Source organism: Neomonachus schauinslandi, chromosome 7 (genome assembly GCF_002201575.2).
Source record: "Neomonachus schauinslandi chromosome 7, ASM220157v2, whole genome shotgun sequence".
In the NCBI taxonomy this organism is placed as follows: domain Eukaryota; kingdom Metazoa; phylum Chordata; class Mammalia; order Carnivora; family Phocidae; genus Neomonachus; species Neomonachus schauinslandi.
The window spans coordinates 52,304,603-52,321,828 of NC_058409.1; the positions used below are offsets into that span (position 1 = coordinate 52,304,603).

Sequence of the window (17,226 nt, forward strand, 5' to 3'; positions counted from 1 at the left end):
CATCTCATCAATACAGGGAAGGCAACATTATCTTTTAAGAAGAATCTAGGGGCGCCTGGGTGGCTCAGTCGGTTAAGCGTCTGCCTTCGGCTCGGGTCATGACCCCAGGGTCCTGGGATCGAGCCCCGCATCGGGCTCCCTGCTCCGCGGGGAGTGTGCTTCTCCCTCTCCCTCTATGATCTCTCTCTCTCAAATAAATAAATAAATAAATATTTAAAGAAGACTCTAGAATGGCACAAAGGGAGTGGTTTATCTGTGAAGAAAGCAATAAGGCCAAACTCTGGCTCAAATGGGCTCTTCATCAGGGCAGCCAATTCAGAGGAGAGAAAAATTTTTGTAACAGACAGTCATGGAGGAGGGGTTACCTGGCTTTGTGGATGAACCCAGTAAGCTAGCATCAGTTCTGGGGGACCCATGCTCAGTCAATGCCTGTGTTCCAAAGGAAATCCTAGAACAAAGGAATAACAAGACAAGCTGTTTGGCATTTGTTGGTATGAACTACTCTCCTGGATGTTCAGGGCTCCTTTTTATCTGAAAGGTAAGCAAAATAAGTAAACAATTGTATGGCATCAGAAGTGGGCTCTGTCTTTCAGAAACACAGGTTAATAAAGGATGTTCAGTCACAACTAACAGCTCATTGAATGATGAAAGGTGAATTAAGGTAAGATCAGTGTTTTGAAATTCTTTGTCACAGAGACTTAAAGGGGAATGTGTTTACCTTTACAAAAGAACCATAGCAGGTACCAACAGGCCAGAGAGAAAGGATAAGCCAGGTTCTTTCATTACGTTATTCTGTGGACAGGACGGCAATGTGAAAGGCAAATGCTAGAACGTGGTTTGGAATACACTGGTCCCATCAGCTACAGCAATGGTTGTCAGCCTTGGCTATGCATTAGAATCACCCAGGAAGCTATTGCCCGTCCCCATTTGGCATCCCGGACTAATAAATCAGATTTTCTGGGGGTGAGACTCTAGCTTCAGCATTTTCTAACGCCCTCCAGATGATCCCATTGTGCATCCCAGCTTGAGAACTAATTAATTGCCCTTCGAGGGGAGCCTCCATGACCCTCAGATCCTCTCCCTCTCTTTCCTCTCAGGACATAGAGGTTTCTGTTGTGTCAATTAGTCAAGGAGGACTAATGTTGGGACACAGCAGAACAATCAGCATATGATAACCCCAGTAATAGGCATTTTAGAGCCTTGAACATGCCTCAGTTAATACATGACATTTTTAACTTGTCCTCAGGATGTATGGGACAACTGGAGATAATTCTGAACAAAACCAAACTTGCTGGGAGGCAGATTCTATATGAGGTCTGCAGGGCAGGGCACGGAACCAGGTCCCTGTGGGTATCCTCCACTGCACCCCCTGGGTCCAGCCCAAATCTAGCATAGAGTATGGGCTCAATAAATGTGTGTTGAAATGTGTGTGACTGAATGACTGTTAGGGGAAATTTCTTATTTCAAATATTTAATCTTTTGGAGAAGAGACAGTGAACAGAAGACTAACTGAGCACCAGCAAGGAATTTATGACACTTTCCATGAATTGATTCTGAGATATGTAATATGTCTGACTATGCTCAGTGGATGTGAATAGGGAACATAATGGAAACATCTAAAATTTTAAGATGGTTTCCAGGCCCATAAAGTAACATGAGTAAATATTTCTGAATGGAGGGGTGCCTGCGTGGCTCAGTCAGTTGAGTCTGCCTTCAGCTCAGGTCATGATCCCAGGGTCCTGGGATGGAGCCCCGAGTTGGGCTCCTTGCTCAGCGGGGAGCCTGCTTCTCCCTCTCCTTCTGCTGCTCACCCTGCTTTTGCGTACTCCCTCTCTGTCAAATAAATAAATAAAATCATTGAAAAAATATGTCTGAATGGAGAGCAAATTTCACTGAATTTACGAATAAAAAAAATAAAACATGGGGCAAAGGGATCATAAAGTGATCTACACTTCTTTTCACGGGGAGAACTCAGCAAGCAGTGAGTCTGGGGCAGTCTATTGTGAATGTAATAATTGTGTATCCAATTGTAATTTCAATTCCATAGAGCTTAAAATCACCAATAATCAAGTTTCCTGACCTGAGTCACTGACATGGTCATGCAGGTGAATTTTGTTCCTGTGCACACAGCCAGCATCGCATAGGCTATCTTTTTTTTTTTTTTTTTTTTTTTTTTTTTTTTAAAGATTTTATTTATTTATTTGACAGAAAGAGACATAGCGAGAGCAGGAACACAAGCAGGGGGAATGGGAGAGGGAGAAGCAGGCTTCTTGCCGAGCAGGGAGCCCGATGTGGGACTCGATCCCAGGACCCCGGGATCATGACCTGAGCCGAAGGCAGACGCTCAACGACTGAGCCACCCAGGCGCCCCGCATAGGCTATCTTATTCAGAAAAGATAAACATAACAGTTTTTTAAATGCCTAGGTACTGGGGATTCTGTCTCACTCCAAAAGGCTTTACTTGTCTTAAGAGGAAAACCTATACAAAAAACAAAATAATTCTTTGAAGTTTATTTGAACCTAAGAATATTTACACAGTTCTCTTTGTGTTGCACAAAGAGAATGATTGTATTTCCTTTTAATAAATGATTGTATTTTCTGTCGAAATCCATGTCTAAAAGGCTTCAATCATGTTATGGTCCTTTCTTATATCTTCGGTGTTATCTTTTATTTTATTATCTTTTTATCCTTTATTTTAAAACCAATATACATATATTATTAAAAAAATTTTTTTTTAAGATTTTATTTTGAGAGTGAGAGCACATGAGTGGGGGAAGGGACAGAGGGAGAGAGAGAGAGGGAGAAGCAGACTCCCTGCTTAGCAGGGAGCCTGATGTGGGGCTTGATCCCAGGACCCTGGGATCATGACCTGAGCTGAAGGCAGGCACTTAACTGACTGAGCCACCCAGGTGCCCCTAAAAATTTCTAAGCATTAAAAAAATGTTAAAAGTTATTGTTACCATTTTGCATTTTATCAATAGTATCCACTACAAAGAGAGAGGTGGTAAACTTTTTTTTTTTAGATATTTTATTTATTTTAGAGAGAGAGCCCGCAGGAGGGAGCAGGGGAGGGGAAGAGCACAGGGGGAGGGAGAGGGGGAGGGAGAGGGAGAGAGAATCTGAAGCCGACTCTGTGCTCAGCACAGAACCCCCCTTTGGGCTTGAACCCATGACCTGAGATCATGGCCTGAGCCGAAACCAACAGTCGGACACTTAACTGACTGAGCCACCCAGGCACCCCAAAGGTATTTGATTTTTTTTTTTTTTTAAGATTTTATTCAACAGAGAGAGACACAGCGAGAGAGGGAACACAAGCAGGGGGAGTGGGAGAGGGAGAAGCAGGATCCCTGCTGAGCAGGGAGCCCAATGTGGGGCTCGATCCCAGGACCCTGGGACCATGACCTGAGCCAAAGGCAGACGCTTAACGACTGAGCCACCCAGGCACCCAAGATATTTTTTTTTTTTTAAAGATTTTTATTTATTTGACAGAGAGAGATACAGCGAGAGAGGGAACACAAGCAGGGGGAGTGGAGAGGGAGAAGCAGGCCTCCTGCCGAGTACGGAGCCCGATGCGGGGCTCGATCCCAGGACCCTGAGATCATGACCTGAGCCGAAGGCAGACGCTTAACCACTGAGCCACCCAGGTGCCCCAAGATATTTGATTTTTTTTCTTTTTTTAAAGATTTTATTTATTTATTTGAGAGAGAGAGAGAGTGAGAGACAGAGAGCATGAGAGGGGGGAGGGTCAGAGGGAGAAGCAGACTCCCTACCGAGCAGGGAGCCCGATGCGGGACTCGATCCCGGGACTCCAGGATCATGACCTGAGCCGAAGGCAGTCGCTTAACCAACTGAGCCACCCAGGCGCCCAAGATATTTGATTTTTAAGAGAGGAATTTTATAACTGCTCCTTAAGGATCATTCCTATTGTTCCAATTAACTTGTGTCTACTTCTTAAGGGACTTTTCTGAGGAATGTTACCAGGGTTCCTGAGGCTAAAAGATGACAGAATTGGAAAGGGGAATTTTCTTTAAGATATTCTCTGAGATCTGTTGATCTAAGAATCAGAGTAGGAGTTAGGTGGTTATTTTAGACTCCATTCCAGCATTAAGTCATTGAGTTGCTCTTCAGTTGTGGAGAGCACAGGTAAGCAATACTCACACTGATGTGCCCAAATGGATCGCTGGATTTTGTTACCTTGTAATACGAACACAAGTGTTTATAGTGCTCCTTTTGTGGAATTAAAGAACATCTGACTTTTATTGAAGGACTAATGTTTCCTACTGAAAAACTTATTTACAAGAGAAAAATATTCTAAATATACTTCTAAAAATGATAATTAAGTCTTTGTTGATTGACTTACATTCAATTTATTCCAATTATATTGTTTGATCTAACAGAGTGTCCTGGCAGGACAGAAGGCTAAACTAAAAATCCTAAAATAATCCATTAATAATCATATAAATTTTTAAAAAAACTACCATGCAAACTAACAGCAAAAGTACTTTATTTATTTATAACATCATTTTGTAAACAATCACACTGTGCATTTTTAAATTCAACAATAACAAATTTTTTTCCTTTAGATTTATAGCAAACCTGTGTGAAGTCAATGAGTTAATACAAGAGTGAAGATGAACAGGGTAGAACAATTTTTGAAAATGTTAAATTACAGCACTTGATACAAAGACAGATAACTATCTGTACCATAAAAATTTACATGCCACAAAACATTAATTTATAATTTTAAATATGCAGTAAAACACATTTATAAAAAAGCATCAACATTAATTTTATTATAAACCAGTGAATTACTCAGAGGAATATTAAAACTTACTAAAACCAGTAAATTTTGCAACTGAGGTAAAAATATTTAAGTAAACAAAACTATCATTTATAAGAGCCGAAAAGTAAATGGAAGGGCAGACAACACTTCCTGACGACTATGTCTACTCCTTGATATTCTGAAGCAGCTTCAGTAAATGTGATTCAATGACCTGTTGAACTGAAACAGACAGGTTATCAAGACCACTGCATGTTGATCACAGAATTTTACACAGAACTATCAAATTCAATTTAACATCAACTTCTCCTTAAAATAAAGGTATTCCTCCTATTCTGAGGATATATGCCCAATAATATATATTCATTGTCTGAGGATGGTAAGATTGCAATGCAATACTTAGTGCACTTAAATTTAGTCTGTCACTGACTTAGTGATTGTCCAAGTTACTGGATTCTGTTCTCGTTCAAGGTGTGTTCTAAAGAACAGAGAAAGGGCAACTTTTATAATTTGCTACAAAAATGTTAAACAAGTCTTGTATGTAAATAGGTGTGCACTCTAGCAACAAATTATTTGGGTTGGTGAAAAGTAATAGTAACAAACTCATTTCCAGACTTTGTAAGAATTTGTTGTTTTTGCCCACAGTTAAAAGTTACTGTCATTAGTTAGGATAACATGCCATATTTTATGACTACAAGTGATGAAAACGGTTTAGTCCGCTAGTCTGTACTGTTTACAGAGCTTTACCAACTAAAATAAAACCTGACAGTTCTAAAATACTTACCACTTCTATAGCCCAAGGCTACCGCTAAATCCATAGAATTATACCCAGAGTCTGTTTCAGTGGTTGGGTCAGCTCCATTTTCTGTACAAAACAAAAAAATCTGCATAAATAAAATGAAAATGTAGATATGTTTGTCTGTGACTGGCTCATGTGCAAACGGCAGTACAGATTTTCAGCAAATTGGATATTTGCAGGATGGCCTAACAAAGTACAGAGCGCACGAAGTGCACAGAATTCACTTTGGTGGGTCAGTGGGAGGATGCCTCAAAGAGGAGTCCTCGATAACAGCTGAAACTCATAAACAACTATAGACAAAACTTATGCACAAAGACACCGTGGACAGAGAAAACAATGATGGATTCAGACACAATCTTCAAGAGGAAAGCAACAGGGACAAATGTTCCAAGCACAGGTGTGCTACGGGACGGAGCCGCTTATCACATGGGCAACTCTGTGGTAGCAGGTGCTTCGCAGGATTAAGGTATTTAGTAATAGGTAATGATTCTCCTGAGTAATACCAGGGGAGGCCAGCTTGTAAGGAATTAAAATAAAGTCCTCACATGGTATTTTCCAAATATTTTCACTTTTTTTCGCTTACCTAAGAGCATTTTTACACATTTAACATGATTTCCATGTACAGCATAAAGCAAAGGTGTCCCTCCATTCTGCAAAAGGAAAAGGTGATTTAGTTTCTCAAGGTGAGCAAGAGTTGAATAATGTTTGTGTGAGACGTTTTACTAAGAACTGGGTATGTAAAAGTCATTTAAGGCAATTTTCATATTTTGTGAAGAATATTCAAATCAGAAGTAATAGACTGAGTTTGGACCATTAACTTTTTCTTCCGTGTGTTTAACTAGCTAAGTTAATTATTTTTCCAGATGTTTAGTAAAATTTATTATGTCTCTCCAAACTAAATAATTCCTAGAATTTATTACAGTATTTTAAAAATCAGTATCATAGACTCACCCAATCATACTCATTTACATCAACTCCACAATCAAGCAGCATTTTGACAATATCTGTGTAGCCTTTACTACAGGCCAATGAGAGTGCACTTTCTCGACCTTTTCCTAAAAGCTGGGGATCAGCACCCTGCAGTGGCAAGTGGAGATAACAGACTTTTCAATTCATGTAAACAAGAATATTGTTATTTCTGTCAATAAGAATTACAGTTCAGTACTTAGGTCAAGTAATGTTCTGGGGTTAATAACGTAAACTTCTACTCATGGATGCCTTTATTATCAGGGTTGTCTGGAGGGCCTTCCTTCCTCCCTCTATCTCAAATGCTAACTATCCTTTCACTCTTAAGTTACACTTCCCCCGTGAAGCTTCTCCTACAGCGCTGACCGTACTTTTGTTCTCATTGCACTCTGAGGGAGCTGGGCATGAAATTCTCTCTCGCTGTTTCATGTATGCTTAGTCTTATTTGCCCAACTAGATCCAAGTTCCCCAAGAATATGAAAAGCGTGCAAAATTTTTTTGGATCCTCTACCATTACATCTAGTTGGCTGGAGATAGAAAATCTTTACTCAAGACTTAAGTAACTATACGTATACATTTTCCGAAGCATTTTCCTTACATTCTGAAGTAGAAACTCTACCACAGCTATTTGCCCGTGTGCTGCAGCCCACATCAGAGGAGTAAATCCTTCTTCATCTGTGTGATTGATAACATTTTCTATTTAAAAGAAAAACAATTTTTGTCATCTAATTTAACAACCATCTATTAATATCATTATGAAAATACTGGCATTCTAAAAGGTGAATTATACCACTCAGTGAGACTCACTTCCTGTTGACTTACTTGCTGAAGTCCTATTATGTGAGTTTGTACCATTAACTTTTTCTCCCACGTGTTTAATTAGCTAAGTTAATTAATTAATAAGTAAAGGTGTACAATAGTCAAACTATGGAAAGAGCCAAGATGTCCATCGACAGATGAATAGATAAAGAAGATGTGGTATATATACACAACGGAATATTATGCAGCCATCCAAAGGAATGAAATCTTGCCATTTGCAAAGACGTGGATGGAACTGGAGGGTGTTATGCTGAGCGAAATAAGTCAATCAGAGAAAGACATGTATCATATGATCTCACTGATATGAGGAATTCTTAATCTCAGGAAACAAACTGAGGGTTGCTGGAGTGGAGGGGGGTGGGAGGAATGGGGTGGCTGGGTAATGGACATTGGGGAGGGTATGTGCTATGGTGAGTGCTGTGAATTGTGTAAGACTGATGAATCACAGACCTGTACCTCTGAAACAAATAATACATTATATGTTAAAAAAAAAAAAGAAGAAGATAGTAGGAAGGGAGAAATGAAGGGGGGAAATCGGTGGGGGAGACGAACCATGAGAGACGATGGACTCTGAGAAACAAACTGAGGGTTCTAGAGGGGAGGGGGTGGGGGAGATGGGTTAGCCTGGTGATGGGTATTAAGGAGGGCACGTTCTGCATGGAGCACTGGGTGTTATACGCACACAATGAATCATGGAACACTACATCAAAAACTAATGATATAATGTATGGTGATTAACATAATAAAATAAAAAGATTAGGGAGGAAGATAGAGTGATAGTAAAGGGACAACAAGCAGAAGAATTTGGTGTTTGCAGGAGTGTGTCTACAGGGAAAATGAACACAAGATTGTAAATAAAGATGTGGTTGCATCTGGAAAAAAAAATAAGCAAAGGTGCTCCTCCATTATTTATAATCTTGAAGTAGAAAATCCTTTCGAAGGATATAAAACTCAGAAGTTACAAGGAAAAAAATAAATTTACCATTACAAAATGTTAAACTTTTGTTGAAAACATGAGAATCAAAGAAAAATGACAAACTGGAAAAAAAAATATGCAACATAAACAACAAAAAGTAAATTTCTTTAATTTAGATGAGGACATATAAATCAATATGTGTCAGGCAGTTCACATACAAAAGAGCTTAAATAGACCATAATTTAAAAAATCTAAACACACCCAGTATGAGATACCATTTTTCACCCATGAGATTAGCAAAGATTAAAATCTGGTATCTTGTGTCACTGAGGGTATGGGGAAATACAAACTCTAACTTTGGTGTGAGGACAGGACAAATACCTGGCAATATATAGAAAAGCGAAAAATCCATATACTTTTTGACCCAGCAAATAAACTTGTAGGAACTTATCCTATGTGTATTCTTAAAAAGAATGCCAACAAGAATGTTATTTAATACTGAGAAACTGGAATCAACCATCACCAAGGGGATTAGTTAAAAAATAAAAACATAGCATATATGTATGCAGCAATACAGTGCAAAATTAGGGACCTATTAAAAAGAATGAAATAGGGCGCCTGGGTGGCTCAGTTGGTTAAGCGACTGCCTTCGGCTCAGGTCATGATCCTGGAGTCCCGGGATCAAGTCCCGCATCGGGCTCCCTGCTCAGCAGGGAGTCTGCTTCTCCCTCTGACCCTCCCCCCTCTCATGTGCTCTCTCTCTCTCATTCTCTCCCTCAAATAAATAAATAAAATCTTTAAAAAAAAAAAAAAAAGAATGAAATAGGGGGCGCCTGGGTGGCTCAGTCGGTTAAGCGTCTGCCTTCGGCTCAGGTCATGACCCCAGGGTCCTGGGATCGAGTCCTGCCTTGGGGCTGGGGGGGTCCCTGCTCAGCAGGAAGTCTGCTTCTCCCTTTCCCTCTGACCCTCCCCTCTGCTTGTGCTCTTTCTCTCTCAAAATGAAGAACATCTTTAAAAAAAATAAAAAAGAAATAAATCTTTATGTGCTCATTGGGAAAGATCTCCATAGTATTAGTGAAAAAAGTACAATGCAGTGTGCTCCCTCTTGTTTACATAGCGAAAGGCAAATACATATTTCCACACATAACTCCAAAAATAAACAGAAATGTTTTCTAAAAGAGTTTCCTGAAAACATAAGAAATTTATAATGTTTGCTTTTGGGGAAAAGGTTAGGGTGGTAAGGGAGGCTGTAACTTTTATACTTTGTAGTACTTTATTTTCTTTATTACCTATAGAGTTACCTGCCTGGTGAGATTATGCAACTATTTTTTTTTTTGTCTTTACACCTTCCTGTATTAAATCTAATAAATCCGATTAAATATGTTTTAAGTACAGTTTAAAAAACAGGCTATTACCTTGTTCAATCCGAGTAGCTAGGTAGAGCATCTCTCCCTGAGCAGCCAACTGGTGAACAGATAAAGCTGAAACGATACCACAAAAAGCTTCATGTTTTTCTACCTGCAGGGTACACTTTCATCATGTCATTCATATTTGTGCAGCAATTCTCTTTTCTAAAACAAAAACTATCATTTTATTGTTTAAAAAAATTTAACTTAAAATATATCCTAACATTACAAGCAGCCATTCTGTATCTGAGATTTAATATACGTTTAAGGCAATTCTGACATCTGCAAAGTATTGTTATCAATGAATATGCAAACTGTTATGATCAACTATTAACAATGCAAATTGCTAATGATCTTATCAATCAAAGAAATGCCTTAGGTATTTAATTTTTAAAATGCTAACTCAATATCCAAACTTAAAAGGATGTTGGGTCTAAAACACATAAAGACACACCTTTTGTCTTTTTATTAATTAAATCCTCTGAAATCCCAAATATCATTATTTCAAGACTCCATGGGTTTTTCTTAACTTTTGGAGTGAGGTAGTAAATGGAAAAATGACTTCGAGAGTAAATTCTTGAATGCAGACCTAGGTGTGGCTAGTTAGCTATGTGACCTTGAATAAATGATTAACCGTTTTTGTCTATAACATGAGGGTCATGAACTGCATGATCTCTAGGTGTTTCTTTTCAGCTCAAAAATAATATGGTTGGACTATTTTTAAGAGAACATCTTTAATTTATTCATTTATTCATTCATCCATCAATTTGTTCATTTATTTATTTTTTAGGACAGTATCTTTAAGACAAAACTAAACAGGCACTGTTCTGTGAGGGTTCATCTTAAAAATTAGTATCACTTGATCCTCGACTTCAGCGATATGACTGAGTGGCCTTAATAGAAAGGAAAGCAATTATGAAACACATGCAAATTTAATAAGTAGAACAATAATGGTTAATAGCGAAGTAAGAGTCATGGACTCCTCCTGGCTTAACTGTTACAGCATGTGATTCAAAATCAGGATGGATATGGTGTTTCCAAATAAACCATATATTTTACCATGCTTTAGAATATAGATGCATTTACATTATATACTCAAATATAGTTCCTAATATCAAACTGCTACCTGTTTTCTCTCATTAACATATCTATAGTATTTAGAATGTTTTCTGATTTATGTAGAAATATTTTATTTCTTCTAGAATGATTCTACATTTTTAAAAAATTATGGATTCAAGGTGTTTTGTTTTTTTAAGATTTTATTTATTCATTTAAGAGACAGAGCTAGAGAGAGAGAGAGAGAGAGACAGTGAGAGAGGGAACACAAGCAGGGGGAGTGGGAGAGGGAGAAGCAGGCTCCCTGCTTCGACCTGAGCCGAAGGCAGATGCTTAACCATTTGAGCCACGCAGGCGCCCCTGGATTCAAGGTTTTAAGAGCGTTAATTTCATATTCATATTATTATAGTCATATTCAAAATTACAATAGAAATCACTCAGGTTTTACTATAAATCACTTGCTGATCACTGATCTAATTTATGAGTAAAATGTAAAGCCTTGTACTCCAAGAACAGAAAAACACTCACAATGTCTTAGTTTGCACAAAGTTCAGAATGATAAATTGTTACAGTAAGACTATAAAGGTTTTAAGAATGAAAACCTGGAGGGGCGCCTGGGTGGCTCAGACTCTTAAGTGTCCAACTCTTGATTTTGGCTCAGGTCATGATCTCAGGGTCCTGAGATGGAGCCCTGTGACAGCTCTGTGCTGGGCATGGAACCTGCTTAAGATTCCCTCTCTCCCTCTCCCTCTGCATCTCCCCTCCCCACCTCTCTCCCTTAAAAAAAAAAAAGAAAACTTGTATAAAATCTGTATGTGTATAAACAAACATAAACCTGTACTCGTATAAATCTATATAAAGTCTGTATTAAAATCTGTATTTGTTCTTGGGGCGCCTGGGTGGCTCCATCAGTTAAGCATCTGTCTTCAGCTCAGGTCATGATGGCGGGGTCCTGGGATCAAGTTCCGCATTGGGCTCCCTGTTCAGTGGAGAGTCTGCTTCTCCCTCTCCCGCTCCCCCTACTTGTGCGCTCTCTCTCTCTCTCATAAATAAGTAAAATCTTTTTTTTTTTTTTTTAAAGATTTTACTTATTTATTTGACAGAGAGAGACACTGCGAGAGAGGCAACACAAGCAGGGGGAGTGGTAGAGGGAGAAGCAGGCCTCCCGCAGAGCAGGGAGCCTGATGTGGGGCTTGATCCCAGGACTCAGGGATCATGACCTGAGCCGAAGGCAGACGCTTAACGACTGAGCCACCCAGGCGCCCCAAGTAAAATCTTTTTAAAAAAATCTGTATTTGTTCTTAACAAAACATGAAATATTTGATTATGCAGTAATAGTGAGAAAAAAATTTTAAATTACTAAAACTATCAAGATATCACTTAAGTTTTCCAAAATAGAATATGCATTTCAAAGCCAAATTCTTGAAAGCATTATATTACTAATAAGAATATTTTAATAAATCAGTGGGATATACTTACAATTTGCTAATAGAGGTGTGGTTGAGACCTCATTTCCTCTGTGTTTGTTGGTCAAAGTAGTTGACTGTTTTATGGGTGAGAAGTGCTTTGTTGTAGAGGGAGTGTAGACATGTCTTACTTGAATTCCCGGAGAAGGAGATGTATGGATATTGCATTCAGCTAAGTAAAATAAATTTAAACACATTAAACTAACATTTTAATGACAAAGCATTTCAAAGTTCTATGTCAATGTTTACAATAAAAAAGAAATACATGAGGTATAACTTCAACCATTTCTCAAGTGATATTATTCTTTGCTATAAAAATTCTGTATTATCACAGTGAAAGTTCCAGAAAAAAATCTGTATTAATCTTGAGTGATTTTATTCTGAGATTAGTTTTTTTATTCAACAGATTGTTGTGAAAGTAAGTCTACAATATGATGACAAACTTCACTGAATTAAAGCATGGAGCTGATATCAATCAAATATTCATGGAATAGGGAATAGTAAGGTAATTCATTTCTTAAAAGGCACAAATAATTTTTTTCTCCTATCATTTTAAAGGGTACAATAAGGGGCGCCTGGGTGGCTCAGTCATTGAGCATCTGCCTTTGGCTCAGGTAATGATCCCAGGGTCCTGGGATCGAGCCCCGCGTCAGGCTCCCTGCTCGGCAGGAGGCCTGCTTCTCTCTCTCCCACTTCCCCTGCTTATGTTCCCTCTCTCACTGTGTCTCTCTCTGTCAAATAACCAAAGTCTTTAAAATAAATAAATAAAGGGTACGATAAGAAACTTTAATTTGTAAATAAACAAAGGTCAAGCAAGAAAATTTTTTAAAAAATCAACATATACTTATAGATATCAAATAACATGAAATTATTTAATTTTGGTTTTGGTGAGATTCTAGAAAATCATATTAAAATATGACTTCTAAACTCTCTCTTCCAAATCATATTAAAATATGACTTCCAAATTCAAAATCTCATGATCAGAAAGGAAAACAAACAAACAAAATGAAATAAATGAAAACAAATGCAGATATTTATACCATAACTTTCAACCTTTAAATAGGACAGATGCCACTTCCAGGTCAGAGTTAACCTGATCTTGAATATTTTTACTATCCTCTTCATTTAAGGACTTCACAAATCGAGAACACACGTTCATATCAAATCGGTTAGGTAATATGAATTTCATTCCCATGGCAACACCCTGAGCTGATCCTTCTTCTGCATTCGAGTCCAGCTGATGTTCTATTTTAATGTCTGGCATGCCAGTTAGACTGTAACTGTTGGGACACTCTTCCACTATCAGCTGAGCTCCAATATCCAGATTTGCTGATGTAGCCATGATTTCAACTGTAGTTTCAATAATTAAAACATTCCTTCATGATTTCCTCTTTGTTTTATAGGAGTGGTATCCACTGTGCTCCTGGAATTCAGATATTGAAAAATCTGGAAGACAAAAGTTAAAAATATCGTATCAACATAGCTAAAGTACACAAAATAAGCAAAAAGTGCTCTTGTAAGCACCTACACACAATAGTAGGCATACAATGTTCAGAGGCAGACACCTGGGTATGAATCCAAGCTTCGCCACTTATTAGCTGTGTGAACCTGTACATTACTCAACCTCTCTAAGCCTCAATCTCACCTGTAAAATGGAGGTGTCATCATTAACCTCACAGGATCTTGGTAAAGAACAAATGAAATATAGTAACATTCTCACCTTCATCACTAGGTTTCAACAAATTTTACTCTTTTCTCCCCTTTCCTATTCCTGGACATTGCCAAATGAACAGAAGATCAAGGTAACAATGAAAATAAACTTTCATGCTCTTTCACCAAGTTAGAATAGACCAAGAAGATGGCAGCTGTGAATCAGGAAGAGAGCCCTCACCAGAACACAACCATGCTGGCACCTTGATCTTAGACTTCCCAGCCTCCAGAACTACCCAAAATTCCTGCTACAGCAGAAGCCCACAGAGGACTTGGAGGCACTTCATCAAGATGGAAAGAAGCTAATTCCTATTGGGACAAAACATGGTAAAAAAATTCCTAATATCATCTTTTTCTCAAAAATTTGACATTTGTTGTTTTAATAGTTCAAGTGAGTGATCCTTTCATTGACTGCTAGATTCTTTAAACCACCTTCTAATGTTAAAGTGCCAAGACTTCATTTCATAAATTAAAATGGCTAAAACATTAAAAAAAAACCCTTTCATGTGAAAACTTTAAACTCTTACCTGTAGTTCATCTTTTAACATGCTATGTTTGTAAGTGGCTCTCAGTTTGAATTTAAGATAGGACTCATGTTGTACCCATGTCTATTAGCATCTACAACACCTGTGATTCTTGGATAGTCAAAGGCTTTACAAAGTTTTGGTTATGATGAACTGAAGATATACTTATTTATCAGTTTTTGTTCGGCTCAAATGTTAGTAACTTAATATAGGTTTTTATGAAAACTGTTACTACAGAAACTATAGATTATAGACTGGCTTCCTCTGCCTTATCATCGCTAGGGCATCAGGATCCAACTATAATTTCTAGATCTCAATTTTTGTAGTAAGTATTAAGAAATAAGAATTAAATATAAATAAGAACTGATTTTTTTCAAATATAGATAATCAAGACATGAATTCAATAAATACAAACTCTCAAAGCATAGATTATAAGCACACCTGTTATGGAATCATTTACTATTGTTTTATATTGAGTTTTTAGTAATTGCTGGCACTTCCCTATGAACCTTAATATAATTTCAAGAGAATTCCATTATTGTACCTAAAATTGTTTCAAAAAAATGAAGAACTCCAAGATTATAAATGCCCGATGCATATAATCCCTGAGACAGGGGGAAGAAAATTAAAACATCTAGTTAATCTTTTCATGTTAGGGTTTACTGCCTCTTAGAAATTTTGAGAGGATGCAGGGTGTTTTAACATTGGAATTTAAAAAGAAAAATGCATTACGATCACAGTGGAACAGGGGCTGGAAAACCATACATGTACAGATAACTATTATTTTCAGTTTTAAAACATTTTCCAAGACTGGTCCTTATAACAATCCTTTGAGTAGTGAGGGTAGTTACCTGTTATTTCCTATGCAGCGAAAAGAAAAAGGGAGCTTATACATTATGAAGGACCTATCCAGCTATTTGGATAGATCACCTTGACCACTAAAATAAGCAGCACTAAACTAATCCAAACTTCCAAGGGACAAGAGGTGAAGAAATAACAAATCGTAATAATAATAATAAAAAGAAAGTAACAGGTAACAAAGTCAATATACTTTAGCAAAAGGAAAGAAGGAAACCAGAACAGAAAATGAGTTGTGATTCAAATGGAGACAGAAGCTCAATGCAGAGGGCTTTAAAAATGTATTGGAAGAAGGCAAAAATGGAGGGTGGGAAATCGGAGGGGGAGACGAATCATGAGACTATGGACTCTGAGAAAGAAACTGAGGGTTCTAGAGAGGGGCGTAGGGGGATGGGTTAGCCTGGTGACGGGTATTAAGGAGGGCACGTATTGAATGGAGCACTGGGTGTTATAGGTAAACAATGAATCATGGAACACTACATCAAAAATTAATGATGTAATGTATGGTGATTAACATAACTTAATAAAATAAAATTTAAAAAAATGTATTGGAAGATAAGAACTGTGTTTCCTGAGGGAAGAACCATCTCCCACTGACTCCTATCCAGAGCTGGCCTAAATGCAATCCCCTGAGCTCTCTTAGCACACTGCATTTATTTCTATTTCTAGTATTTATCATTCTCTTGAAAGTTTCCACTTAAACTCCAAAGACATTGAAAACTTCTCTAGGATGGAGACCACTCTTACTATCTTTGCACACAAAGCAGAACCTGATCCTATCAGGTGTTCCAGAAATGTTTTCTGATCTGAACTTTAACATTGTTTTAAATTCTTTTCTATACTGAAATGATCCTGCAAGATGCCCAACAAAGGCTTGCTAATTAGATTTGGCTTTACATTTTCAACATCACTACTAACTAGCTGTGCAACCCTGGACAGAAAAATCACATACGTTTTCTGAGACTCATTTTTATTAATCTATACAATGTAGATGATTGAAATAGACATCTCTAATACTCTTTCTAGCTCTAAACATCTTCCATGTCATAAATCAGAGTTTACAGACGGAATTACAGGTCTTTGAGGGGAGAACCTGGGAGAGGAGGGAGTGAAAACAGAACGCTGTCTTGCCACTACTCTAGAAGAAATGAGCCAAGTTGACTGGTTAAGCTAAGATTCTGAAGACTAGGAGAAGAGAGGGGAAACATGATCGAGAGTAGGAGGCGGTAAGAAAAAGAGGTATGGCCAAGGATAGCTAGGATCACCTCGATCGGTCAGAGCCCAGGGATGAAGACAGAGACACACTGGGCAACTGTGCTACTCCGCAGTGAATCCTAGTAACAGGAGCCCCCTGGTTCTTCCTAATTCTGAAACTGTCCTACAAGGAAAGGAAGGTGCTATGAAAATGAATGATGCCTCACAGGCGACAGGTGTCCCAGCGTCCCAGGACAGAAGCCCGCTGGAGGGGACACTTGTAGGAAGGGAAGTCCATTCGGTCGCCACCCGCCAGCTCTGCCGGAAAAGTCCCAGCACAGCTCAAATACCGCGGGCGGAAACTCTGGTTCACCCACGGCGGGAGGGTCAGGGGGACAGGGGCCGGAGGCCGACCGGGTGGGAGCGCAGGGCCTCGCGACTACCTTCGACAGCCGACAGCGAGTCGGGCCTTTCCATCTGCGGCCACAGATTCACTGCAGGCCCCCAAACCCCGGCTTGTTTTGACCGCGACGTCACTTCCGATTTCTTCTTTCGGTTTCTGGCCAAAAAAACGTTCCGCGTCACTGCAGCCTAGAGGCCTTCCAGGTTTTTTTGACCACCGCTGCTCGGTCTTTATTGCCTGAGTACTACAGAGACTGGGTCACTTCAGTAGACCCTTCTGGGTCACTAGGGCAACACCCGTCTAGCCCTCGGATCACGTCCCCTCCTCTC

The 17,226-nt window shown here is 38.7% G+C and overlaps 1 protein-coding gene across 3 annotated transcripts; it reads right to left on the reverse strand.

The window, feature by feature from the left end:
- Positions 1–4,487: 4,487 nt before the first annotated feature.
- Positions 4,488–17,214, reverse strand: ANKRA2 (ankyrin repeat family A member 2). 3 transcript variants are annotated; one of them, XM_021700186.1, is made up of 9 exons: positions 16,938–17,214; positions 13,262–13,654; positions 12,222–12,380; positions 9,696–9,761; positions 7,144–7,241; positions 6,531–6,656; positions 6,163–6,229; positions 5,565–5,645; positions 4,488–5,002 (listed from the first exon to the last, which is right to left on the reverse strand). In XM_021700186.1, exons 2-9 carry the CDS (start codon positions 13,548–13,550, stop codon positions 4,947–4,949), a joined length of 942 nt encoding a protein of 313 aa, XP_021555861.1. In that variant the 5' UTR covers positions 13,551–13,654; positions 16,938–17,214; the 3' UTR covers positions 4,488–4,946. The 3 variants fall into 3 exon arrangements, with proteins under 3 accessions (XP_021555861.1, XP_044772667.1, XP_021555870.1); XM_044916732.1 differs by having other exon boundaries at positions 4,494–5,258; XM_021700195.2 differs by lacking the exon at positions 16,938–17,214 and adding an exon at positions 16,722–16,825 and having other exon boundaries at positions 4,494–5,002.
- Between the last annotated feature and the right edge of the window lie 12 nt (positions 17,215–17,226).